The 27,035-nt window shown below is 47.1% G+C and overlaps 1 protein-coding gene and 1 long non-coding RNA gene across 3 annotated transcripts in view; one reads left to right on the forward strand and one right to left on the reverse strand.

Annotated features, from left to right (window-relative positions):
* Positions 1–1,839, forward strand: part of LOC119139243 (protein disulfide-isomerase TMX3-like) — a 16,266-nt gene extending 14,427 nt beyond the window's left edge. For both annotated transcript variants that reach the window (XM_037279769.1, XM_037279770.1), the window contains exon 16: positions 792–1,839. In XM_037279769.1, the coding sequence (XP_037135664.1) occupies positions 792–1,133 (342 nt within the window). In that variant the 3' untranslated portion in view covers positions 1,134–1,839. The remainder of the gene's footprint in view (positions 1–791) is intronic.
* LOC119139244 lies at positions 1,232–20,453 on the reverse strand. Its single transcript, XR_005101332.1, has 3 exons — positions 20,439–20,453; positions 18,335–18,339; positions 1,232–1,295 (listed from the first exon to the last, which is right to left on the reverse strand). It is a non-coding gene; the product is annotated as an uncharacterized LOC119139244 (long non-coding RNA).
* Between the last annotated feature and the right edge of the window lie 6,582 nt (positions 20,454–27,035).

The following is a 27,035-nucleotide window of genomic DNA, read 5'->3' on the forward strand; positions in this document are numbered from 1 at the left end:
AGTGTCAGTACTCGTACCCGAGTACCATTTGTGGCTACTCTGGCCGCCTCTCACAGTGGTACAGTGACTACGTTAGCGTGGCTGTCACATCTGGCAGTCGGGATGTGTTTCTCTTCCCGAAGCGGCGACCTGAGGGAGCGAGCAGATTTCTCTCTCGTCAGTCTTGCTGCAATTTAAGACTCCCATCTCTCCTTATTTCCTTCCTTCCTTCCTGCCTGCCTGCCTGCCTGCCAGCCCGCCCGTCCAGCGTGTTCCATATTAAAGCCTGCTAACTTATTGGCCGTGGGGAGCTTTAAAGACGAACTGGATAAATGCGCTCGCGCTTACTGCTGCTGCCGCCACCGCTGCTTGGGGGATGCTGCGGATACGGCCTGGGACCAAAGCCTTGCACGCTTGCTTCTTCCTCTCTGATCGGATTAAGTTTTTCCACATCAACTGTGGTTCTACGGTGCATTTAGCACTCTCAAGGTAACGAATGCGCAAGTGTTATTTAACTTGCCTGCCCCGAGTACTCGGCCAACATCACTTTCCACGGGTTTGCGCTACTGTACAGCACCGTGCAGTTGTACAGAACGCGTGCTTCCTTTTTTTAGGTTGTTTCTTGCAGCCTATCAAGGCAGTGTTACTTGTTCTGCAGCCCGTTGAGGCGGCAGAATTTCTGATCTAAGGGTTACAGATTCCACGTCCTATCTGTCTTCATTGGCACCATGAACATAACCGTGTCATCTCTTGCCCCATCTCCCTTCCCAACCGACCCTACCCGTCTTGTTCTTTCCCACCCCCCCCATCAGTCAGTGTTCCGCAGCTCACCCCTATTGGGTTGCTTCCTGTTTGGCCTGCCGCTGGGCGTGATCAGCCTCATGTGCTACGGCATCTGCACGGCCGAGACGGACGACGGCTCGGACGACATTGACGCCATCAAGCGGGAGGGTCTGACCGACGACGAGGAGGAGCAGGAGGAGGAGGGGGGGAGAGAAGAGGAGGAGGAGGAAGGGGAGGGGGAGGAAGAGAGAGAGGAGGACGAGGAGGAGGAGGAAGAGGAGGAGGAGGAGGAGGAGGAGGATCGACGGTTGGAGGGCCCCGAGGGGGAGGTGGCATTAGAAAAGGATCCAGAAGAGAAGAAAACGGATTAACGCAGGGCTGCATGATGGATGGATGGATGAGTGAGTGGATGTGACGTGGAACTCAGACGCATCAGCAACACGGCTCGTGTCGCTGATCTTTGCTTTTCCATCTCACTGGCCTGTTTCAAAGCCTGTCTTAGCACAGGCTCTCCAAGCGACGCGTTTCCCGATCTTACGCTTACGGAACGCCCCCAGACGGAAACTCTGCCATAATTGTCATTTGCGCTTTTCTTTTGGTTCGTTCAAGATTTGTGAGTAGAGGGCCACTATGTGCGCCGTGTTGTCTACACGTCATATCCCGGGTCGCATTTACGATCTTTTTGTCCAGGTAGCCGACGAGCGGACAAAAGTATTTGGACAAATCCCAACGGACTGCTACAGTGGTGTGTCCCAATACTCAATGTCCGTGTGTGTAAGAAAGCTAAAATCAAAATTGGTGTATGACTACACTGTGAACAAAAGTATTCGGACAAGCCCCTATGTCTGTTGAAGTGTGTCCCAATAATTTTGTCCCTGTCTGTATATAAGATATAATCAAAAGAGGTGTGCGACAGCACTGTGGTCAAAAGTATTGGGACAAGCCCTAATTGACTGATACACACAAGCAACCTTCCACCCCTCAATAGAAAAAAAACAAGCCCTCGCTTTGCCTTTTGGTCTTTGTATTTTATTTCCACGTTGGATTTAAATAAAGAATTGCCCTTTTTCTTGTTAACTGGCATGGTCTTTTATTCCCCGCACATCCGTGTCTTCCACAAACTTTGCAAACGCTAGCTCTTTGCTTTTATCTTAACTCCACTTTCATCGCTTGGGTTTAGCTTGTGGCGTTAACCAACCATAGCTGCGAGCAGGCGTTAACCGCTATCGTACGTTACATTCTTATAACCGGTGTTAAACATATTACATGAGATAAGCTGCCTTCTTTGCCGGCTGTCGATCGCCCACGTGTAATCGTTAAATCTTTGCAATTAGTCCAACCTAATTATCTGGCTCGTGTAAATTTTTTTTATATATCTCAAGATGCATGCAAATTGCAAATGGGTGCATTTGGAATAAGCAATAACAAGGCTGCGGGACGACAGTAACAGTCTCCTCTGGGCTCGCTGATAACATAAACCTTATCGCTAGTCACCAAGCAAAAAGCTCTTTGTTTGCCTCATTGTTCCCGCGAGACAACTCGGGTGGCTTTCACCACTGCTTGTTATTTTAGCGTAACCGTGGACGCTTTCATTTAAAGCGCAACAAACACTCGTTATCAGCAAAAGAAAAAATAGAATAGCCTGACTTTTGTTTTGTTTTGTTTTCACTAATGGAATCATGTCAGGGTAAATATTTTCACATTCACTTTAAAATAGAATAAATGGTGAACCAAAGCGTATTAAATCAAAGCGCTAAGTACAAACTGGCCTAAAAAGTGTGGCAGATTGCGTCAGTTATTTTGAGACATTGTACAATAGCGGCGAACAAAGTCGAGCGCGTCCCTCCCAATATGTTGTGCTGCTTTGAATTCCCAAATACAGACGCCGGCGTGGCCGCAAGAGATAAACACAACGGCTTCTCGAAACTGAAGCGCCGTTGTCTTGGCCGTCCCAAACCTGTTCACAAGGTTCCCGCCGCGTTATCTGAACTAACTCATTGGCAAGCACGCGCACGCTACATTAGCATTGGCGACTTGTTTGTGTGTCACAGTGTTGCATTGTGTCACCTCTACGGGAGCGCTATTTGGCGCGTTCGCATCACTCGCCACACCAAAATGAATCTTTGAGCTGTGAAATTGCTCGCCATGCGTAATAATGAGCTGTCGCACGTTGCGCCCGGCGCCAAGCGGGTAATAGCAAGGCCGCGGTGAACTGAACTTATCTTCCTTTTCTCATTCATCTCGTTGTGGATGCTTATGTTCTATGAAGGTGTTTTAGTTTCTCTCAACCATGCTACTAAATGCAAGTAGAAAGTGAACCAAATTGAATTGTGAATTAAAGTGTTGAGCGGAAACAGCTAAACTGGAACAAAGCCAAAGGGTGAATTGCTTCTTTACGATGCAAATGTGACAAAATGCAAACTGTGAAGCAGTTCACTAAGGCAATAAATCATTCCGGCCATAAATTGCTTTACGATATCAAAATCTTCTCTCTGCATTCTTGGCATCGCCTTTATTTTGGGAATATATCCACAAAAGCCTGATTGCTCATCTCATCCTCAGCCGCTCTGTTTTTCTCGATTCGTGCGATGTTTACGCCGGCAACACGCTGACACGCGTCACTCAGCATCACGCGCAAGCGGCCGATGTCAAACGCAATGAATGCGCGACCCGTCGCTTTCCAAATGCGAGTTTTTATTACCTATTTTCTGCTCCCGCTGCAGAGAATACAAGTAATGAATAAAACATCCTCCAATAAGCATACATATGGACTTAAATATTACACCAAGAATATGCCTCAGTCCCTCTTGAGATTTCATCCCTCCCGCTTTTCTTTTTCCCCTTTCTTCTGTAACCACTGGCCCTTATCACCCCCCCCCCCCACACACACATTTCACCCCTTCTGCTATCTGCAAGGAGGAGGCCAAATTTGACAGCTCCCATTCGCAAGAGCAAGCTCGAGGGTAGACAAATTGCTCCGACGCAAACCAGAAGGAAGCCGCTGACCCTCAAATTTGGAATTTTTGGCCCTCCAAAAAGCTTTTGACAGCTTCAATCATCCGAGAAGAGAAACCGTCGTGAGGTTTTTCCTCCCGCCTATTTGCGTGGACACGCAAACCTCGGTGGCTTTCTGCCTCCCGACCACAGATGGGCCCCATGAGTTTTTCATGAGGTCGCTGACTACCGCTACCTCCCTCTCAAGTATTCCTGCTCCCAAAAATGTTGTGGAGGTCAGAGTCCCCGCAAGCCAAAACGTGCAAACAGATTGTCACGTCATTGGAGATGTTTCCATGCGGTGTCATTTTTTTTCCATATGAAAAAAAAAATGCTACTTGAAAGGCGAATTGTGAAGCGAAATCTCGCAGGGGAAGGCGTGTCGCTTCAAGCTAGCTGGGCTCCCGCTGCGGGAAGCAGGCGGGAAAGATGGAGTTTAGCATTTGCCCAAGACCAGTTGATGTCTCATGTCTTAAACATCTGCTCAGCCGAATGCAAAGCTGGCATTTTGCATAACCTCCAAGGCATGCCATAACAGATTTTTGGTTATGAGACACAATCGTGTAATGAGGACACTTTTTTTGCTCAGGTCTTACTCAAATGTGGCTAAATGTCTGATACAATCAAGACAGTGGGACCACCAAAAAAAAAAAGCTCCTCCTAGTTTGCAATGTGATGTCATTATTGCTGTAGTAAAAAAAAATGTTTGTCACTGTATATGCTCTCTCTTTTCAATGTATAGATGATTGCTTGTTGACGTTAAACTGAACTGATAAAAATCATACAACCAGCAGTGTAAATATTGCCCAAGAGAAGAATCTCAAAACGTCGATTCAGGTTGGAGAAATTCGAGGTCACCATTGATTTGCACATGCCGGCTTCTCTCTTTCCTCAGTGTCATTGCCAGGCTTTATTTATGTGCCTTTTTTGGGGGGAATGAGGGGAGGGGAGCGAGTTCTGACTGATCAATAGGAAGCCTTTTTTGTGCGAGTCTCTTTGGCACCGGGCCCTCGCTGCGGGGCCAGCGTAGGTCACACCGAAGCTCTCGTCGTGATGTTTAGGCGATGACGGCAATCGATGGCGCGGGAAATGTCATGGCCGCCAGTGGACGCCTACAAGGCTACAAATATGTTCGTGCTTTGACTCAGAAGTCCTCCAACATGTTCAAGTACAAATTGTCGTTGCTTGGTCTCGTAATTCAAGGCACCGCTGTAGGAGCCTTTTACTTTATTGTTGACATTGTTTGTTCCAACAAACTAGTTACAACTTGTCCCTCCTCATCGCCTGAATAATTACAGAAGACTCTGGCGTGTAATCTTTTTTGGGGCAGGGGGACTTGGCAAGTCAACGAGGTGATTATAATCCTTTTAAAATGAGAAGTGTGAGAGGAATAATTATTGTTGGTGCACTTTTATACCAATGTTTATTTACTGCATCTTAGACAAAATGAATTGAACTTATGTGTTAGCTATGGAGCCAGAAAAATTACTATTTTTATACATTCATATTTTTTAATTTATATTAATTGCTTTTTTTTTTTTAATGTAGCCAGACAAATGTTAACTAGCTTGACAAGCTAACCACAGTTCCAAAGCTTGCTCGACAGCATACACTAGCTCGTAACTTCTAGCAGCAGCATGAGGGAAAGCAAATTTCGCCTTTCTCAGCGTGTGCCTTATTAAGTCTCCAGTGATGTTTTATAAATGAAGAAGAGAGTGCAGCAGCGTGGGGACTCTGAGCGCACCCGTGGATCGGCTGTTTTTGAGAGCCATAACAGGTGATTACTGACACATCGACAACCCGCGGCCACCCGGGACACCACTCAGGCCCGGGTTCCGCTCGCTCGTATCGATCGCCGGCACCGGGCCTCCTCGCGCTCATTCACCACGCCGCAAAGGGGCCCCCGGCCTGTGGAGTGCATCGGCGGTGTGGGAGCACCCCCGGCAGATTAGTGAGCCCGAAAAGTCTATTTAGCGGTCTTGCGGCCAGCTGGTTAAGTGCAGTGTAAACAAGAGGGTCGGCCCGAGGACGTCTGGTGTAGCGGCAATACAAATAACAAGCCGAGTGCTGTTGTGCAGTGTTCACTTTCTGCGTTGAAAAAGTTGCTCCGTCTCATCCCTAGAGATGTGCCGGCGCTTCCTCAGAACCGCCGCGGATTGTTTCGGCTTTGTTCCCGCTGCGTTTTCTCAACAAACGTCTGACATTGCACTTTGTAATTTTGTCAAAACATTACCGTCGACTTTGACAATCACTTGTTTGAGGGCACCTGAAAAGGGGCAGAAAGAAGGATGCCACCTCCAAAAATAACCCGTTTATTTTTGTACCTGGCGTTAAGAGCTTCCGACACGGGTCGCCTTCATGTTTCCCTTCGCCGTTGGCGTGTCGCACTTCCCGTTTTTTTCCAAAATGGCAACCAGCGAGTTGAATCTCCACTAACAATCAGATAACTCTCAGTTCCTGAGTGTTGGTTGTAACTTCTAACGAATTCAGCTTGGCTGCTGTGCAATTACAGCTTTCCACAGTTGTGTCGTTAGCGAAGCAAGCGGTTGAAGGTCAGCCAAAGTTTAGGGTCAAGTCATGCTTAGGTTTGAAAAAAATGAGACTCTTTCTTGGCTTCAGCCTCGAGCTATATTTTTTCTTTGTCGAAACTGGTTGACCTTTTCACATAAGTGAACTTTTCCTTCCCCCCCCTGCCGGAAAGCTGATTAAAACGAGGCGGGCCTGTGAACGCAAGCCAATCCGACGCATTCCTAATTTATCGGAACGTCGGGAATGAAATCCGCCTGCAGGGCGCTGACGCTAAGAATAGCGCGGAGTCATTCAACTTGTGAAATGTATACTTATGCTCTGGGATTTGTAATGAGGGAAGCAGGAGTACGAGGCGGCGTTTTTAAGATTCCACTCACTAATTTCTTTTTTCCATGTAAGATGCACGTCAAAGAAATTCACACGTGGGAGGACATCTTCAATTCTAGCCGGCCCGAGTCACTCTTGCAATAATTAGCACGTTGTTAAGGCTAGAGGTGGATCACCAGCACAGCTTCTAAAAATAAAAGCGGCCACTCTGGAGAACGAGAAGCACATTTAGAGCCGCACCTCCCTTCCCACCAGCTCTCATCCAATTTCCTCTCGATTACGACACGCCAGCGGGCGTCTTCAACGTAAACACGGCTTGTCATCCAGCGATTCAAATGAATCTCGTTTCTCGGAACGACTCGGGCGTGCTCTCGTGTGATTAAATCTTGAAGAAAACCCGGCTGTTCAAAGTTCACACGGTTTCCCCAACTTGACCTCACGGGCCACCCGTGACGCTTTGTGGGATCAGAACGCCTTAAGAGAAGTCTTCAAATTGCTCGGTGGAAATAAAACATCTTTGCCGGTGTCCTCATAGGATCATTCGGAGCACACAAAGCGAATCTTGTCACACAGAGAAGCGACTTCCTGGCCGCACTGCGCGTGACAGCTCTTCTCTCGTCGCGTCTGCCCTTTCTCGCTCCCGAGTGTGGCCGCGACGGTAGTAATTTCCGGGATGTTTGATGTCAGCCGCTAAAGCTACCGCTCACTGCTTTTATCCCCGGCGACAATCATCCGCCCCGTCTCGTCAAGCAGGACGTTGGCAGGTAGCGACTTACCCGTTTGATTGCTGTCTGCCGCACATCTGACATTTAGCCGCTACTCAATTTTACGCTGATTTCATCTGAATGAATAATTTCCCGCCTTATGCTGTAAATAAGTAGCAAGTAGCGTTTCCCTAAATCATCTGCACGTTTCGATTTGCACCCCAACAAAAAAGGGGAATTCTCCTTTGCGGTTACCGACTTTGCATTTTTTAAATTCCAATGAGGCTTCACGTGCGGCGAGCGTCTTTATTTTTGAGTGCATCCCAAGAGCAGGATACTTCCCCTCAACTGCCAGAGAGCACTAATGACAACGTACGGTCTCCGCAGAGTCTTGGCTCGCTTTTGAGCCTTCACGTCTTTATCATGATGACAGGCTAATGGAACGACTTCTCAAAATGGCCGACGTCAGGACTTGAAGTTTCTCTTTGATTCAGTTTCGGGGCTTCAAAATGCCCCCACAACGCGATTCCTCAGCCCAAATATCTGACTGTAATATTATCTGTCGCTCTCGATTAAAGTCATCCAGGCAATTTTGGGAAGCGAAGGGTGATTAATGAAGCTCATCATTGGCCAGAAACGCTCGTTGGCTTCGGAGGGAGTGATTTTCGCTCATTGGGCTCACGTCGTCATCATCACGTTCCCTGAATGTAAAACATTTGAACACGGATTGCGTGCAAGCGCGCCGCTTTGTGTTACAAGAACATCGTTCATTCCATCTTTTCTATTTATAAAAATGCAAGCGCTTTGGGGGTTAGCTGGAACATTTGTTATTCATGAGCATTCCTTGTTGCCCCGCTGGGAAGCCTCATGCCAAGGTGCGCCCCGACGCAGTTAAACTCGTGTGGGTGATTGAATACCACGGCGCCGCCCACGCGTCAAGCAGCCACGGCCTTCGCTCTCGCTGCCAGAATGCCCGATGAGTGAAGTTGATGGTTGGCGCCAGCCGGCTCAGCGTGCGCTCGTAACACCGAGTTGCGTTTATTTTCATCAAATGAGGATTTACTGTGTTGTTTTTTTAAATGAGATGAAATTGCAGCGCGGACTGCATCACATGTCGCTTTTTTTAAGAGAAGGACTTGAGCAGTTCTAATATGTTCAATTTCACCGACAAACGCTCTCGCCAATGCCGAAGTAAGACACGCTGAGGGGTGCGAGGGGGGATAAGGAGATGATAGCTTGTATCGCCATGGCAAGATAAGCCGGTTTATTATTGCACTCAGAGAGCTTCGGCGCGCTTCTGTTAAGAGGACAGGCGCTCAGACTGATTGCGTAGCCTGCAAAATGGGGAAAATGGCGGGTGGAAAGAGCACGAGTGCCATCAAAGAGGAGATTTGGCCAAATCAACGTGTTGCAGTGCTGAGAAAGCTTTCAGCCTCGCCGTGGGGAAACGTGCAGATTGATGCGTCCCATCTCACGAGGAGGGGGCCTCGTGTCGTAAATTAAAATCCAATTACACCGTAACCAAACAGCGCGTAAACATGAAATTGCTAAGCCACTCTTACATGACTCTCGGCGTGATGAACGACGTCCGCAACCTGCCCTCATTAGTCGTTGCTGACAATGCGCAAAAGCACCGAGCGTGGCAAACACACATCACCATTAAAGAGGAATTAGTGATTCTGCTTTTTTTTTTTTTTTTTTAACCTGAAATCTTACTGGCATTTTTTTTTTTGTAGTGGCTCAAAATAACCTCACACTTGAGCTAATGTGAGTCCAAAAGCAAATTCCCCTCTCGGCTATAAAAGTGAATTCATAAGCCGTGTGCATCTGTGGTCCGGTGTATACCGTGTGTACGCTTTGCTTCAGCAAAGATTCCCGACACTGCAGCCTGCCTACACACGCGTTAATATTCATGAGGGCCTCTTGTTTGATGGACTTTATCGATTCATACCGCATGCATTTATATCTGTCAATGTATGAAATAATTGTGATTTGGAATCGTGTGTATTTTAAGGGCCCCAAACATGACGGGCAAAAACTCCCCCAGTATTGCCGTCGGGAAAATTTGAAAAAGGGCGGCCATTTTGTGTCGAGGCAGACACATGGTCAAATTCCTACTTGGATGAATTCCCAATTGGGAACAAAACAAAGTTAGCTTGCCAGATGGATGCGTTCACCTTGAAAACTAACTTTAATGTCCCCTGTGTTTTGTTACCTGTTTTGTTAGATTATTCCGTACAACTTTTTCCGCTTGACTTTTATAGCCTCGCCGCAGTTGTTTTAAATAAACAACTTTTTTTTGCCGCCTGTGTGGGCGATTTTGTGACAGTAGCTGCCGGCTGATCCAACATCAACAATCACCATGTTATCTAGTCCTTCTGTTGGCTTGAGTTTTTAATTTTTTTTTTTTCTCCAAGCTATAGTTTACTTTTTTTTTTTTTCCCCTGGGAGACAAGCAAAGCTATCAGGAACAGTGAGTTCCACAAAGGAGAACGCTTTAATTAGCTAGCGCTCAAATGTTTTGCAGCAGATGTTAGCTATTATTGCTGCTGCTTTTTGCTTCCACGGGAGGTTTAAATTGCATGAACACACCACAATTTATGTTCTACACGCCGTTTGCATGCGATCTCCTTACTCGGCGTTGGGAATTTTCTTTCGATTTGAAATCCGCTTGTTTTGTGTGAACATAAATATATTTTCAGGGAAATGCGTAAAAAATGTACACGCTTGCTGAATTTCTCAAGCTGTTTATTTGCGTTTAACCTTGGACCACTTTCTGTTAAGCGCATGCGGAGATGATACTCGAGTAATTAGGAGCTCGGGCAAAATTCCAAAAGAGAAACTGTGTCAGGGCGGAACATGCAACCGTTGCTGTCGTCGCGCTGATATCCTTGGCAGCGCCAAAAGCTGCAGGGCCGGCTAACGCTATTAGGAGGTTTGGCCGAGCAGTAAATTGGCCTTGTGATAAATGGCCGCATATATAGTCCCTTAACATTTTTACCACTCTTCTTTTTTACTGTACACAATAAAGCCTGCCCAAGGGTAGGACTGACGCCCCCCCCCCCCCCCCCCCCCCCCCCCCCCCCCCAACACATTTTAAACGGCTAACACATTCCCAGATCGGCCTCGGGAAAGTTTTGTTGGCCACTGGAGCATTTACGGAGAATTGATCTGGGCCAGAAAAGTGCCACCGGCTGTTGGCTTTAAAATGGAATTTCCTAGAATGCTCTGGGTGAAGCTTCCGTTATATAACAGGAAGGGGAGGGTGGGGGGGCAACATGAACAAGTGTGCCATTTTTCTCACTCTCTTTGTGATGCGTGCAATGCTAGCCAACCTCACCTGTCGCTCACTCACCAGACTGTCAAGTCCATTTTTGGTTGCCTCCGGGATCTTTTCTGCACTCGTTTCTTAGTTGGGAACGTTTGATGACGTCAAATTGGTGCCTTGGCGGAATAGATTCGAGATCAATGGCAGAACAGAGTCATCTGTGTTGAGAATATTGGTGCACTGTGCACATTATGATCGCCACTGTTAAATGTCAGATTTTTTTTTGTCTTTACTGTGAAGTCTGTAACAGCTAAATCATTTCTCAAGATTTCAAAATCTTGGTGTGTACCAGTCCCGGACTCAGTGTTCACTTGGAGTCTTTTAGACAACTGCATACTCCAAGCAGAAAGAATCCAATGTTTGCTATTTTTGTAATATCTGAACATTGCAAACAAAGTGTGCCTGTCATCTGTCTCACAAACCAAAATCGTGACTTTGGGGGCGACCATTGTGGTGTGTGTTTGTCAATCAACATTGGAGAAGAATTATTGATCGGGAGGTCCATCTCATCTCAGGCCTCAAAGTGTTTTCTCCCGGCGGAGTCGTGGCTTAGAAGGTGCCATGAATCCCTTCAAATTGTTTTTCTCCGCTCCATCAGATAGAGCGAAAGAAGACAGGGCGAGGGCCTTCTTTGCCGCCACCTTTTAATAAGACGGATGAGATTGAAAGAGATGTGCGGGGGTAGGATTTGAGGGCCAGACAAATAATGAGAGCGCAGGCGGGCTCCCCGCCCGGCTGACTGCGGGCCATATCGCAAATGAATCAATCGACTATTAGCGTCGGGAGACGGCCGGGAGAGGTAACCGTCTGCAGCTGAGCGTCGCGCGGGTCCGAGAGGCCGTCGTCTTCCGTCTCCTCGAGCGGCGTGAAGCTTTTGTTGTTAATGGCGCAATACGTCAAAGGCGGACGTTAAGTGTCAGCCGCCCGCCCGCCGCTCGTGCCCATGTTTCATGGCTAGTGCATCACTTGGGGACAAAATGCAATCACAAGTGATCTGTTTGTGTGTCAAAATGGGACACTAACTCAAATGACTTTGCAGACACAGCACTGCGTCATATTTATATCATACCCGTCCATCAATTTAGCTGGCTATGTTACTCGAACCTATCTAGCCTGACCTCACAGTCGCTAGCCACATTCTCCTTTTTCTTTCCGGGGAAACGACTTAAAGGTGCGAGCCCACCTGAGCTTTTCCCGTTGAGCCGATTTCCTTTATCTGCAAGGAGCCGAAGCATTTGTCAACAGACACAGCCCGTCGCCCCGGCCGGCCAGCTCGGCGGGAAGATAAAGGGTCCGCGCTCGGCAGCCTCCGAAGCTTCTGCCCCGCCTACATGAAAATGGAGGCATGGAAGCATTCCCGTTTGGTTCTCGCACTCGTGCGCATACTAAGCGCGATAAGAGGAATGGTGTTTGTGTGGGGACGCAGATTAATTCAAAAGTTAGAGCTTGGCAAAAGTTTATACTTGTCTGGAGGTCCACTCAGGCAGAAAAACAATTCTGTTATCTATAAAGCGCTCTTGAACGCAATGTTTGCCTTGACCACATACTTATTAAGCCACCCTCCCCCACTCTGCACGTTGCTGGAACAGACTCAAATGTCCCGTTTAGTTTTTGTTTTTTCACACCCAAAAAAAAAATGCCCTTGAAAGTCTAAATTTGGCAGCCGAGGCCGACGACGCCACCAGACAACTTGCTCATTATTTGACAGAGGGAGCCGCGCCAAGAAGCCGACACATTTTTGGCTGTCATTGAAGAGAGCCAGTCATTTATTTATTACGACGGCAGCGGCTCCTTTTCAGGCCACCGCGCGTCAACAAAACACTTGACACATAAACGAGCTTCTCATTAGAAGCAGGCGGCAGGCTTTTAACTAAAAAGCCCCCCCCCTCTCTCCAATGGACTGTTGTTTGTGAGCGTAATTCTTTTGAGTGGTTTCAACACCAGCTGATGGCTTGGAAAACACACACTTGACATCAATAACATGAGCCTTTGTTAGCTTTCAGCTTTTTAAATGCCATAAGTTTGAAATCTTACTCGCAAATTTACCAGTCTCACAGTCCCACTCTCACTTGGGTAACCATCAAAAAGGAAAAAAAGCAACAAATATTTCTTTTCATCACGGTAATGCTCGATGGGTTCGATTAAAGAAGAAAGCGGGTGTATGTTTCCCACCCCCGGTCATTAGAAATCGCTTGCCAGGGCACTTTTGAACGAGGTTGTTTTCGCGACATTAACGCCGGCGTCCTCCTGCTCCTCGGCCACGTAAACACAATCGAGTTCTCTATCATGTCCAAAAGGTCTCCCGCTGCAAATACAATTTCAAGCTTTGTTTGACGCATAGCGAAGCAATGACACGTTGTAATTTAAAAGATAACACTGATGTTTCTTTAGTATCGATAATTCAAGTGCATGGAAAGGACCGTTTTCTTATCTTAGCCCATGCTCGGAATAATTCACCACCAAGCACTATGGGACAATTAGCTTTAGCTCCCTAGCTACTTAGCTTTAAATACAACACAATATCAAGTCATTCACAACATGTTGATTTGGGACACTGTATTGTTGCTAAAAGTAACAAGTTAGCATCATGGAAGTGTTATCAGATAATAAAGGCTTGATTGGAACACAAATGGTGGAGCAACACACGTAGACAGTCTACAACAATAGCAAGACACATTCTTTATCCTTTAGGAAAATAAGGCTAATATTACTGAAGCAAAAAAAAAAAAATCTTGACAGGGTAATTAATTGTTATGACGTGTTTTTATAAAGTACAATACTGCTGAGTACTATTTTATTTTTACACGTCACCCTCTGCAATAGGTAGGTCTATGTTTCTGCCTGTGCTAGTGATATATTTTTAAGATAAAAGGCTGACAAATTGCCAAGTGTCAAGGAGGGTCGATCTCAGGCGGGCAGACGATGCGTTTGCGTCGAGGTGCAGTCAGTAGCGGTGAACCGGCGAAAAGCACCTTTGGCCATGTCGCGTTTTCTCATTTCAGCAAAAACCTGTGTTGCGTTCGTTTTTGTCAGCATGGCAGGAAGGCCGCCATTTGTCACACCGAATAGAAGGCGGGCGGGCCTGATTGAGTGGCCCGTGCCACCAGGGGTGGCCGCTGGCGGGATTACAGCGGATGAAATAGTGCGGACAAAGTCATCTGAGGACGGAATTAGAAGGTACGCAAATCTCTTTTGTGCCGCAGGGAGGCCAAAATAACAAGCAAGTTTTCATAGACCACAACAAACGTGAACTGAATTCCATTGATGATAACAAAATTGAGACACGGTTTGAGCTATCGGGCAAGTCCAAAGAAGTCCTTTGGATTTAGTAGAATTTCAAATTGTATTGGATGAAGGGGCTTTCAACTTGAGGTCCCGCCGGATTCAGTTTGAATCTATTTTTAGTCATTTTATAGCCTATAAATTACTTCCAGCACCACAAAATAACTTGTTCTTGACTTTCCCAAATTGTCTCCGTGCCAGTCACAATGTTGATTAAAACGCAGTGATCTCTCAAGAGCCAAATTTGATTTCTCTCCTTCTGACAAGTCTTTGATGCATTTCGTCAACAAGTAAATACTCTTAATAATTCAAAAGGCTCGCTGTGCACAGAAGACCCGATAGAGTCGTCTCAAGAATGACAAATTCCCTCTGCGACTTCAAAACACGCGGTGGGGGGAGTTTTCTCTCTCTCCGCTAAGTAGGTCTGATGTGGTGAAAAATGCATGCTCGGGTTATTATGAAGTGCTCCGCCACTCGCATCCGAGGAGCAATATTGCACGATTAAGTCCTCTAATGGCAGCCTTTAAAGAGCAAAGCCATTATTTCGTATACACTCTCCTCTTTTCAAACCAGTCCCGGTACGCTCGCTTCTTTTCACCGGCGGGGCAATCACGTTCTAAGCGGCAGCCGGTCTGCATCCGCCGTTCCTCTTTTGGCCGGCGGCGATCTGATTGCGCCGCCAGCCCCGATAAGAGACTCGTGAGCCGAGAGCTCCGATTGCACCGGCGTGACGCTCGCTACGGGTCAGGATGAATAACCGCAATTGTTATGGCCAGGCCGTCTGCCCGTGAGACGCAATGATAAGCTCCGCCGCCTTTTTGTCTGGCTCGTCTCAATCTGAAAGAACGCAATTAAAAACTGAAGGCAGAACTGAACACAGGAATTTGCCGGTGCCAAAGATTTGGGACTCACCGAGCAAATCTGCTAATTTGATTCAAATCTAGTTTTTGAGACAGATAAGCTCTGAGGGTGGAATTTTCAAAATGTTGGACCCGCATGCATTCGCCTGGAAATGGCTAAAATGGCCACTTGAGACCAACACGGCAGGCACCCTGTATCTTTCCTGTAATGGCTTCTTGAGACATTTTTTGTGGGGCTTCTTTTGATGGAAAATACTTTTTTTTTTCACGTCGCCAAGGGCAACTGTCTTAGGGGTCTACATTTTCTTTAAATAGCCTCTGCAAGAGCTCAAATTGACTGAACAAATAGCAGACTACCCGTGTCTTATCATGCAGGCCTTCTTGAGATATTTTCAGTGCATATACTCATGATGGATAAGTTTGTCTCCATTTCATGTTCCCAAGTCAAACAGACTTCGGGAGCTAAATTGTCCTCCAAAATTTGAACCACCTGAAATTCGTCAAATTGACCGCGAAATGGCCACTTCAGACCAAATTGGCAGACTTTTTGGATCTTCTCAGGCATGATGGCTCCCTGGGAATTTTTTTGCCGACTTATAATTTACACACCTACCAAATTTCAGGTTGCAGAGATAAACTGGACTGAAGGACTAATTAATTATTTTTTAAATTCCATTTTTTTGGAAAGCCCTCAAACTGTTGATTTTGGGTCAAAGAACTTTAAAAACAAAGTATTTTCCAGAAAATGAAAGGCACCATCGGACACCGGAATAATGAAGTTCAGCTTTTGTTCGTTTGTTGACTCCAGACGCGATGACGACGTCTGATCCCAGCACGACCGGAGCTTCCCCCGGGCTTGCGATCGAGCTAATTGGCGGAGCTCCCGCTTGCACAGCTATCATTTAGAGGCTTTGTATTCGCCTCAGGCCAAAGCTTTTAATGGCATGTGCAGAATTTGCAAACACATCAGGCTCAAATGCTAAACGTACATAATCCAGTCCAATCAAGGTTCAAACCGTAACATTTTGGAACAAATTCTGCATTGGCTCAGTCGTCAGCATTCAAAACCGGCCATGTTTCGCTCTTATCTTTGGCACCAAATCCCGAGACGCCAAAGAGAAATGTGCTGTCGCGGGACATGGGAAAGGTTATGAATATGATTACGCTCCTCCGCAGGCTTACAAAGAAGTTGCTACCGTCACGCTGGCGAATAAGTCCGATCCGCTCCCCGCGCACTTTGTACTCACCACAACGAGGCCATGCAGCTCTGGCCACTTGCAACACTGCAGATAATCAGATAGGCGAAAGCTTCACAATGGGAGGCGAAGCAGGGATTAGGCCGCTCGCCGCCGAAAACAGAAGAAACTCTCGTGGCCTTTCATAACCGGGACGGGGGAAGAAATCATACAGGGTCATTTCGCTTATCAACACTTCCCCTTTTCATTTCCTGACCTCTTTGTTCTCGCCGGTACAAAACATGGCTGAATGGGCTTCGTGTCATTCATAATTTTAGCACGCACAACATGCTAATAATACTGAGAGGAGTTCTGTTTCCATTATTGTCATTGGGAAGGATTTGTTTTGTAAAGTTTGCTAGTGTTGTTGTCAACAGCAAAGGCGTCGTCTTCCTCAAGCCGTGTTGCAGTCAATCAAGTTTGAAAACAACAGGAGGAGCACAAAGGCGGCGATTCTCAAAGACGTCCTGCCGACGTGTTGGCTGAGAATGTCATTTTGTTCGTGGTGGGCGTCCTATTAATATGTATCACACCGCAGTAATATCGCCGGTGAGCTCTCTGCCGACTTGTAATGAGGAAAGCACACAAAAGCAACCAGACGACATATTTGCCGGGGAAGATAATTCTCGTCCGGTTACAAAGTCACGACCGAGACACCCCTTTCTTTCATTTTTTTTGCTTTTCCCAATCGCTTCATCCTCCTCGAGCACGCCTTCTGTCCTTCAAAGGCATTCTGTCACAGTGCCGTAATTGCACCGTGGCGCCACTCATTCCTATTCCCCGTCAATCACCCCCACGAAGGTGGCGACTAATGTGTCTCAAAGCAATTCAACATAATGTGGGTCGACGTATGCTAAGCAGTTTAATGTCATTGAATAAATTAAAAAAGACATTATCAGCGACAAAGCAAAACGCTTCGGTATCAGTAGTACAAGCGTTCATCATAAATTGCTCCGAAATATGCATATTGATCACGGGTGCTAGCCTCGTTAGCTTAGCTGGCGCTTAACCTGAGCTTTTTTTTTTTAAGCTGACTAGCTAAAAACAGGATTTTACTGACGATTCGTTGGATGTTCTTTTCGTAGAACAGTGTCGATGTCCGTGTTATCTGGAACATAGCGGCGAAGCGCTCGCTTTCATGCAGCGCTGCTTAAATCGAGCAGCTCCTTCACAGCCTTGAAGGAGGTCACCCCTCACAAGTGCGGGCGAAAGATAACAGCGTCAGTGATGAAGAGTACGCACAATAGTCGCGACCAAGACGTAGTGGCCATTAGGTCTCGCGGGTTCACACACGAGCTCCTCTGTTGAATCTATTCACGCCGCTGATGCGTACGATCGACTTGCCGGCTTCGTCCGCGCCAGCATCTTTCAGGCTGGGAGAGCCTTTTTGTTCTTATCAAAAGCCAACAGAGAGAGGGAGGGAAAAATTGGCCGCGATGAAATCTCGCTCTAGCACAATGCGGTGAAAAAATAAATTTACCAAAGAAGGGGGGGGAAAAAATACAATAAATCAGGAGACTCAATTAGATTTATCTGCAGCAGAGTTGACAACCAAAATTTTAAAATGGTCACAAATCAAATAATCCTTTAGAAGTTGGAAAATAGAACACCTGCTCACCTGCGCAACTTTGATAATCTAATCTAATTAATTGGACTAATCATGTGTATTGCAGCCTATCATAGCATCGATAGCGCTAGCACAAGTGCAGGTTAGCTAGCTAACAACAGTGTGGCGGACGTAACCGGCGAATTACATCCACACGCCAAGCCAAAGTAAAAAAGAAAGAAGGTGTTTGTAAAAGTGCTGACTACCTGTAGCATCCTTGCGGCAAATGCAATCAAATGATTATAAACGACTCCGCCGTTGGACGTCAAGCGGGTAAGCGCTATCTTGACAAGATGAGTAAAAGCGCCACCACCTGCCCCATTAATCTCAATCAACTCCCACGTGTTGTTGTCAAAACGCGTCTTCCCTCCGAATATTTGTATTACTGTTGATGCGACTGCGGTGTGGAATTTTGGAACACAAACTTGGCAGTTCCAAAATTATTAGACACAAAGGAGCAGCAAACTTCTCAGAGGCATATTTAGTTCGAGGCCCTCTGACAATCAAATGTTGTCGCTTGAGTCACCTTCTTCTTCCTCGTGAATTTCCAAGGATTTTCTTTCAACTTGTATAACAAAACACGTCAATTCTACGAAGGTAAAATTCCCAGAACGCTCGGCTTGTTGAAAAGAATCCAATTTAAACAAGAGCATGAGCCAGGCAAGCTTCGCCCGTCTTTCAACTCCTTCGCCGTCCTCTGTCTTGACCTTCACTACCGCTGCAATCTGCGTGCTCGCTGTAAATCAGAGTTGCATCGCTTTTCCAAAATAAACCAATAAATGACAAAGGAAATAGACAATTAAAAAAAATGAGCGGGGCCATAGAACCAATCGAATTTATGACTTGAGGCTTGTCATCGTGGAAGTCAATATGATGCACTTACGTAGCCCACCCTCCACGTCCGTATTTTTTTTCCCTACCGTTGACACGCCGCAATCTTTTTGCACAGGTGTTAGCTTCCCTTTCCAACTCTCCGTCCGTGGCCGGTTGGCGCGGCGCCAGGCCCCGCCCTCGGCGTCGCGCCCACCATTCGCAACGTTTGGGGGAAATGGGTTAATGGACCCGTCACCCATCTACACGCAGCTCCGTGATTAATCAGACGGCGGGAGTGCTCTCGAACCGTTTAGCGGGCTGGCGTCTCCTGCCAGATGGCGTCGACAGAATGTGGCGAGCGCATCCAAATTAAAGGTAGTCTTAAGAGGAAGCCGGATGACGATGGAGGAATAAACCCGCCACGATGAGAAACGCTGGTTTTGTTGTCACGCTGTTTTTTGTGGCAAGCGTGATGTTCAATTCGCAGTGTGCCAAATTTCTTGACAATGGAAAAGGATGTCCTTGGCGGATGTCATCATCTGCTTGACAAGCAGTCAGCCAGGGTTCGCTTCACCACCATTATGCATCTTTATAGCGTAAGATTTTTCCCCAACCTAATAATTTCTTGGAGGTTGTGCCCGAATCAAACGGCAACAAATGCGGGTTTGGGGAAAACCAAGGCCAGTGGCCGTGCAAAACTTTGTCCCTTCATGTGGGTGCCATTTTGTTTTGACTGCGCAATCAGTCACCAAGCAGTTCAAAGTCAAGCGGCTTGTCCCGCTTGTCGTGTTTTTTCCGGCGTTGGGAACGCGCCTCCGCTCGGATCGTCTTTGTTCTGACAGTCGCAGATGATGCAAGCGGCGCCGAATCTCCAGGATGAAAGCACGGCGGCGGATGCTCGAGTCGCCTCGTCTGGAGTGGGAAGCTCAAAGTCGACGCCGGTGAAGGGGGCGCTAATGAGCTCGCCGAGTGGTCCTCCAGAGGCGAGCGCCGAGGACAATTAGCGAAGCGCCCACTCGCCGCTTCCTCAAGAGGAAGGGTTGCCGTTCTTCTCATCTTGTTTGCGGTCAGATGACGTGATGACCAGAATCGAATGAAGACGTTCATCTGTTGATGCCTCATTTCTGGCTTTGACCTCCAGTCAACTCACAGTGAGCTTTTTTCCCTTCGTGAGGCGCGGTTTTAAGCTACTGACTAAATTAGCCGCAAAGAAAAAAAAAAGAACCGTCCCATTGCGTCCCTGAACGGACATGAAAAATAAAAGAGGTACAACACCCCCGCGTAGAGGAAGGCTTTCAACCCTTCGCTCTGCCTGCCACTTGAATATTTCATGGCCGCTTCGACTTATTTGAGTGGGAATAATTGATCTGGAAGGAGAGTTGCCACGCACAAAAACAACCTCCATAGACCTGACCTGTGGTCTTCATTTGCTTCATAACGTGTTCTGCCAAAAAGGCTCGTTCAAGGTGTGCAAATCCTGTCGTCAGGGGCAACAATCGAAACGCAGTTTATTTTGGGGCCCTCATCTACGGTATTGCAACATAGCGTGAAAATAAACGGCTGCAATTGGACTTGTGTTTCCAGCCGGGTGTAAAAATTGATTCTTTCTGCGGCGGTTGAAAGAATTCAAAGAAAGGCCTCCTCGGTCGGGCTTAACGATTAGCGGCGTAACGAGAACCTCTATAAAGCTTTTACGGCCAAATCCAATGACCCCGCAAAGTGGGGCAGAAACGGCTACAATGAGCACCAAAGCCAAACATTTGTACTCGGGCTCAAGAGCAATCAAACACTTGAGCTCCCTGGAAAGTTCCAAAGCCGCGGTATATATACCTACTTGAGCAGAATGCATGAACGAGTCACAAACTCCGCAGGAAGTCGTTTCCAGAGCTTGGACCAGGAAAGAAAAATAGAATGTGTCCTTTTATCCACTTGTTGACACTTTGGTGCAGGTTTTGGCATGACAGACAAGCCTACCAAAATTGAAGCTGTCAAAGTGACTCTAAGATGGCCGCTGAAAAATGTCATCTGTCTTATTAGACATGGATTCTTCACACTTTTAGCTCATAGCTTTTTTTTTTTTTAAACATTCTTGCAAACTGTGGGAGGTTCTGAGGATGTCAAAGCCCCCCAGATGTCCCCTTATCTGCTCTTGTGTGTGCCTGATAGCAGGCAGCACCTCCAGCCAATAGCGGGCCATGCGTGAGAAAGTCAAAAGGCCATTTTGTTTTCCCCCCCAAAGCGACATTTGAAATCCCATCTTGCCGATTAGAGCCGATGGATTAAGCCAATCATTTTGCCTCGGGCGAGGCGGCGTCGAGCCCCAGAGGATCAATGAACTTCATCAGGAAGCCAGTTAAGCCGAAAAACAATTGTTGGATGCGCGTGATGGATGGGCCGCGCTGGTCGGCCACCAATCTGGGTGATATTGGAGACGGGGGATGGAATTAGAGCGCCGGTCGTGGATCGATTCCGCCGCCTTGCTCACCGCGCCCGACTTGTTGAAATGAATAGTCGGACACGGCGCCCAAACGCCATCTCGGGCATTACGGCTGCATAGTTTTACACCTCCCCTCGTGGCCCGCCGCCATCAAAGTGAACGATTGTAACCCGATCAAGTGGATCTCGCTTCAATGGAGGCTCGCGAAGGTGCCATCAAGCCACACCGGCGATTCTGTTCTCTGTGTCTAACAGCACGTCCGTGGAAAGCAATAAAAATAGACGTCCGCAACGTGTCACCTTACATCGGGCCGCAGCCGGGCCGATCTATTGGCTTGCCTCGGACGTAGAAAATGCTGACATGTGCGTTTCCCCCCCCCCGGCATCTATTCATGCTTGCGTTCCGTTCCACCTCTGTTGCCCCCCGCATGGAATCGAATCCGGCCTGAGTGGATCCCCGCGTCTTCTCTCAGCGTGTGCTGCTCATCCAAGAGGAAAAAAATCCATCCGCTTTGAAGGTCACCAGCTCCAGAACGGAGGCCGGCGCGCTGACCCGCAAACGTGACGGATCTGTGCGTTCGGCCTTTCTCGCAGCGCTAAAAAAAAGACTGGATTCATATTGGAGCGATGCACTCAGGAAGAAAAGCTGGAAGGTTCCGGAAGAAGGCAACAGATTGCAACCTCGCCAGTGAGCCGTGCACGGACGCATGTCGACTGCAGCTGAGCCTTCAGGCCCCATCGGCCGATCTCCGGCTTGGATGCGAACGTGTGTTTGTGTGTGCGGTTGCTTCAGTGGTGCGCAGCCTGGCAGGGATGCACGGCTCAACAACTGGCAGCGTGTGGAGCCAACTGTGAGCGTGCACTCGCTGATAAGCATCCACAGGAAACGCTGGCGACCGAGCGGCATTTTGGCTGAAGGTCCGGCGTCTCCATCGCAGCCATTCGAGCTCCATTTTTATTGCTTACATTGCACACAAATGTGAGGCTGTGCAAATGGGCTGTCTTGAAGCCACCTGTCACTGTTCTATTTTTGTTTCACCTTGCTAGCATTGGCGTTTCAGGCGAGTTCAGCTAAGCTAGCCTGTGAAGAATTTTCTAAGAGATGCTAACTGCACAAGCCCTCAAAGAACACGAAGGAACCAGCGGTAGGACAAGCAAGGCTAGCATGTCAACTTAAGTTCTTACCTGTTCAATTATTCCACATGGAGCTTGACATTTTGACCGCGAGGCGAGCGGCGGTCCGGCGAGTACCCCGAGGGGGGCCAGAGTGATAAATGATGGATGGCGGCAAAAAGCCGAGCTAGAGGTAAAAGGTGGAGATGAATCAAAGACTTCAGCCCGACCAAAGCGGCTAACGGCAGGCAGGCTCTGATCTCGGATTGTTCAAGAATTTTTCCTCCCAAATTTACGTTATTATTCATGGGCCTGACTCAGATATAAAATTTGGATAAAAGTATGAACAGGTGCGGCTTAAAGAGCGTCCCGTCCCCTCTTCTCGGAAAGATTCTGGCCTCTTCATCGAGAGAAAATCAGAATTGTTAGCTTAGCGTTTGAAAAATCAATGACAACGGGGGAACTCAGCTGGCAATGATCACGTTAACAGCCCAAACAGCATGAAAGACACGCGGTGAATAAAAGAACGACGACCGCAATCTGGAAAACACAACAATTCCCATCGCGGTCTTTTGAAGAAGAGTCGCCGTGTCGTTGAACGTTAGGCATCGCATCAGCGCACAACAATCTTTTTAAGTGTCGCCCAAAGGCTTGGCGCTCTAGGAGCTTTGTCGCGCTCAACGGGGATTCCTGGTGGCGCTAAAAAGCACGCCGAAAAGTGTCACACACACACACGTGCAAAGAAACACGAGCGCAAAATGGAGGTGGAGCCGAGCCAAGCTCCCACCGAGCCCATCTGATCCGTGAGCCTTTAAACACGGCAATTACCGCCGCCCTCGCCGCCCGTTGTCTGGGCCTGACAGCAATTTCGTTTTTATTTTTTAGCAAATCAGCAGCAGGGACCGCACCGCGCCGGCTCTGAGAGCTTTCCGGGGATGGCTTGGAGTGTCGATCTCCCGTAGTGTTGAGGAAAATGAGAGCGGAAGGCGCACCGGGCTTATGCCAACATCTCATCAGCCTTGCACAAAGTTGCGTTCAAACGCTCTTGTCAGCCTTAATGACTGACTCGGTGGTTGTGTTGCATTCAATCGTTTGTTCGGAGAAAAAAAAAAGCGTGGAGGACAACATGGCAGCAGTGACCTCCAGTCAATCATCGTGACATTGACAAATGTGTGTGTGGGGGGCAATCAGGGACAGTCCAGGTCAGGGGTCGGGAACCTTTTTGGCGGACAGAGCCATAAATGCCCATTTTTTAAAAATAATTTTCTGTGAGAGCCATACCATTTAAAAAAAAAACGATAGGCTAAATACAATTAAATGCATGTATCTTAATTAATGTTTTGAGTGTACTAATGTATTCTTTTTAATAACGTTTTTATATTGAAGCCTTGAAAAAAAACCTCACCATTAATGAGAGTTCTGGGGCTGCATCGTTTTGTTGATGGCTTTGTAGTCCAGTTGATATGCGGTGAGGTTGAGCTTCATGCAGGCGTTGAGGTTCTCATCAGTCTTCATGGCCTGATCGTGAACAGTTCTTGCTGACAGAGGCATGTCTTTTATCCGTTTGAGTATCTTTTCTTTATCCGTAAAGTCGTCAAAAAGTTTATTAGCCACATCAAGCATAAATGTTGAAATACTCGCCATCACTGAATGGCTTTCCGTTCCTCACAATTGCTAATGCACCAGCAAAACTAGCTGAATTAAAGTCACCTTGTCTGGTCCATACACGGAGTTGCTGTTGACTAGCTTGGACCTTCCTCTGGAGCTCTTCACACGCTTTCTTTCTGCTGTCCCCGTGGATTTCAGCTGTAGAAAACAGATGGGATGGATTGCAAACGTGATCATATTTTATATTTAGAAAGCTAATTTAACATTTTGGTTTCAGTAGATCTATTTTTTACTTTGATAATATAACAAAATTATTTATGACTTCAATTGTGTAAACAAATGTCAGATTTGTTCGCGAGCCAGACAATCACCAAAAGAGCCATATCTGGCTTGTGAGCAATAGCTTCTTCCTTCTCCTTTTTTGAACATGTTGATTTATGTGCTTTATTGGCATAACATGAAATTATGTGAAAATGTGAAAAAAATGATTTTGTGTTTGGTCGATCTTATGGTCAAAAATAAATTTCACTTCACTTCACTTCCCGACCCCTGGTCCAGGTTAACATTTTTTCTGCTGTATCTTGTTATTCCAAATGGATTCTTATTTTAGATATTTTCATTATAGTTGAAATATTTTCTGAGTCTACTTCATTGCATTAATGTTTTCCTTTTTTTTTCCATTGTAAAAATGAAAATCCTTCAGTAAAGGTCAATGTTTGAGCGTCAACGCCAACGACTCGACGCTGCTTCTCACCGATGGCGACGATCGGGACTTGAGGTAAGCAGACCTTAGCGTTGATCAAGACGGATGTGCTTTTGAATCGTTCATTTTCCCCCACGAGTGGGAATTCGGTTCTTCCCATCCGGTCGACCGACGATTTGTTTGTACGCTCGAAAGGGCGTTGCGGCCGCCCCTAAGCTGCCCCTAATTGATGTCCATGAATCAAATCCGCGGTAAGGATGAGCTTATCAGTCAGGGGGCGCGACCTCCACGCTGCCTCACGCCAAAGGAATAAGAAATGAGCGGTTTAGCTCAATGTGCGATATGCTAAAGGCGCCCGCCCACGTGCGCAAAACACAACAATGGCGGCTAATGGATGACAGGCGCGATCGATGCGAGTGACCCTCCCTCGCTTTCGGGACGGATATTTGATGCCGACCATTAAAAGACGATCTTGTCGTCAAGGCTCATTCATGCAAGAGAACAATAACTCACGCGCAAAAGGAAATGTCCCAAATGGACTTCGCTGATTTTTGAAGCTGCTCATGAGAAAGACAAGACCAGTTCCTATTTCTGATGTTGACGACATCTACGCACGGCGCGGTTAGCGGTCGGGACAATGTTGTGTACTTTATCATTATCATAAAAAAAAAAGACATCTCTGTCATAGCAAGGACACTTCCTTGTGAACCAACTGGGTCGTCGCTGGTACAAAAAGAACAGAACGTCCTAGGAGAATAACGACACGGTTTTAGAACAAAACAACTCCAGACAAAAGTCATACTGTTTCAGTCAATCTTTTATTACAGAATTGAAATTATTACTTTCATTTCTTCTACGTTATTTGCTATAATGCTGGCCCAAACGAATGAGTCAGAATAATTGCCGTTAATAATATTTTCAGATGTCACCGTAAGGATTTTTCCCGTGCGGCTATAGTTAGCCCGAAACTTCGGAATGAATTAAAAATTAGGGGGGAGGGGGCGTCAGGGGATTTGATTTGAAGTCCCGGAAAGGCAATTGCACTTTCTGCCGAGGACAATCTGGCCCGCTCATAATTCCATTTTTTCCATCAAAGTGCGTTTTAATCTTGCCTGGGAATCCACTCAGTCGTCCTTATCGTTTATTGGCTTCTCGCCCGAGCAAGTTGAAAACTCCACCACTGATGGATTCCCGTGAAAAGCAGAGCGCTTACTCTGCATAATGATTTGCTAATATTGCTAATCTTATTACGCGCCTCTTAAGCAACTCACGGCTTTTAGACTTTGGGAATAATTCTGCCTTTTGGCCGGTGGAGGTGAAAGCCAATCCGATCGTTAGCTTAATAGCGTCACCTTTAAACGATTTTGAACGCGACCGCCTTGCTATTCTACTCATAGCAAAGAATCGAGATGTACCGAGTCGCCCTCTGATAGCTTTTCTCGCCGTTGTTGTGCTGTGAACTGCAGGTGAACTTGTGCGCTTGTTTACGGCTTTTCAGGAAGCCCAAATAATCTCATGAATTTATGCAACGTGGCGTTTGTTGAAAGAATAATACAGACTGCCAAATGTCTGTGCTGATTGCTTCCTTTAGTTAATTTTATTTGTACTTGGTAAAGTGACACAGGAAGGTTTTGTTAGTCGTAAATTGATTTGGACCAAATACTGTAAATGCGCCTAACTATTTTTTTTCCCAGCTGTTTTTTTTGCTGTTTTCTAGCCATAGCAGTTGGGCAATTTTTTTCCCCTCGTGAACCTGCATCTCTCTTCAAAATTCAAATGATCCTCCGGGATGCCAAATTTAGCTCTTTGAAATATTCATGCCGTGTTTCCCAGCTTGTCGGGTTTACCTCAGAGAGAGGGTAGAGGAGTGCATGAAGGAGGGGGGGTTACAGGTTAGTGTTTCCAACAGACCCTTGCTGGTTAATTTTTCATGTGCTGAGCTGAAGGCAGTCGATCTTCCCACGGAGCCAAAACTTGCCCATTACCTTCATTAGCGATGCTAAATGTGAACCGGGGCGTAATTGCATCCTGCCCATCGATTAATTGACGGATTGACTGACAGGTGCCACTGGGCAGGAGGACATAAGCAAGTTATTTTTGTTTGCTACGTACCACAACAGGCTTTATACATATGACCAGATGATTTTTCCCCCCCCATGTACTCTGATTACAAATTAGTTTTGCAACGTAAAGATTCATGCTCAGGTGGCCTTCAGTGCAAATTGTTTTGTGCCCTGAATTCCCATTTGTGCATTTCGGGGTGTGTTGAATCGAGGATCTCCTCAAGCAGGCTTTGTTTGCTAATCTCTAACTGACAAGACTTTGACGAGTGACAGGCAGGGCGTAGCCGTGAGCCTCAAAGCCGTCGCGATGCTTTACCGGCAACGTTGGCCCCAGGGCGAGATTGGAGACTCTTCCAGGGAGGGGGGGGGGCGTTCTCTGTGAGGCGCGTGAAGTGTTGGCGGTGGTCTTTCATGTCTCGCCCCCTTTGCACCCAGCGTGTCGTATTTTTAATAAGGGCAGCCGCTGTCCGCGCACGCTTCGAGCAGCACCCGCCAATCGTGTCCCCGGAGTCCACCAGCCTCTCTTCTCTCGTTAGCGCCGTCGGTCGCCAGGCAACCGTCACCCGCCGCAAGTAAAGTATGCGAGTCGAGCGACTGAGGCTAATCGAGGCGTACCGGTCGAACTCCGGCTCGCGAACCGTGACTGCACAGCGCCAACTTTAACTGGATTTG

The sequence above is a fragment of the Syngnathus acus genome, chromosome 20 (assembly GCF_901709675.1).
Source record: "Syngnathus acus chromosome 20, fSynAcu1.2, whole genome shotgun sequence".
Classification (NCBI taxonomy): domain Eukaryota; kingdom Metazoa; phylum Chordata; class Actinopteri; order Syngnathiformes; family Syngnathidae; genus Syngnathus; species Syngnathus acus.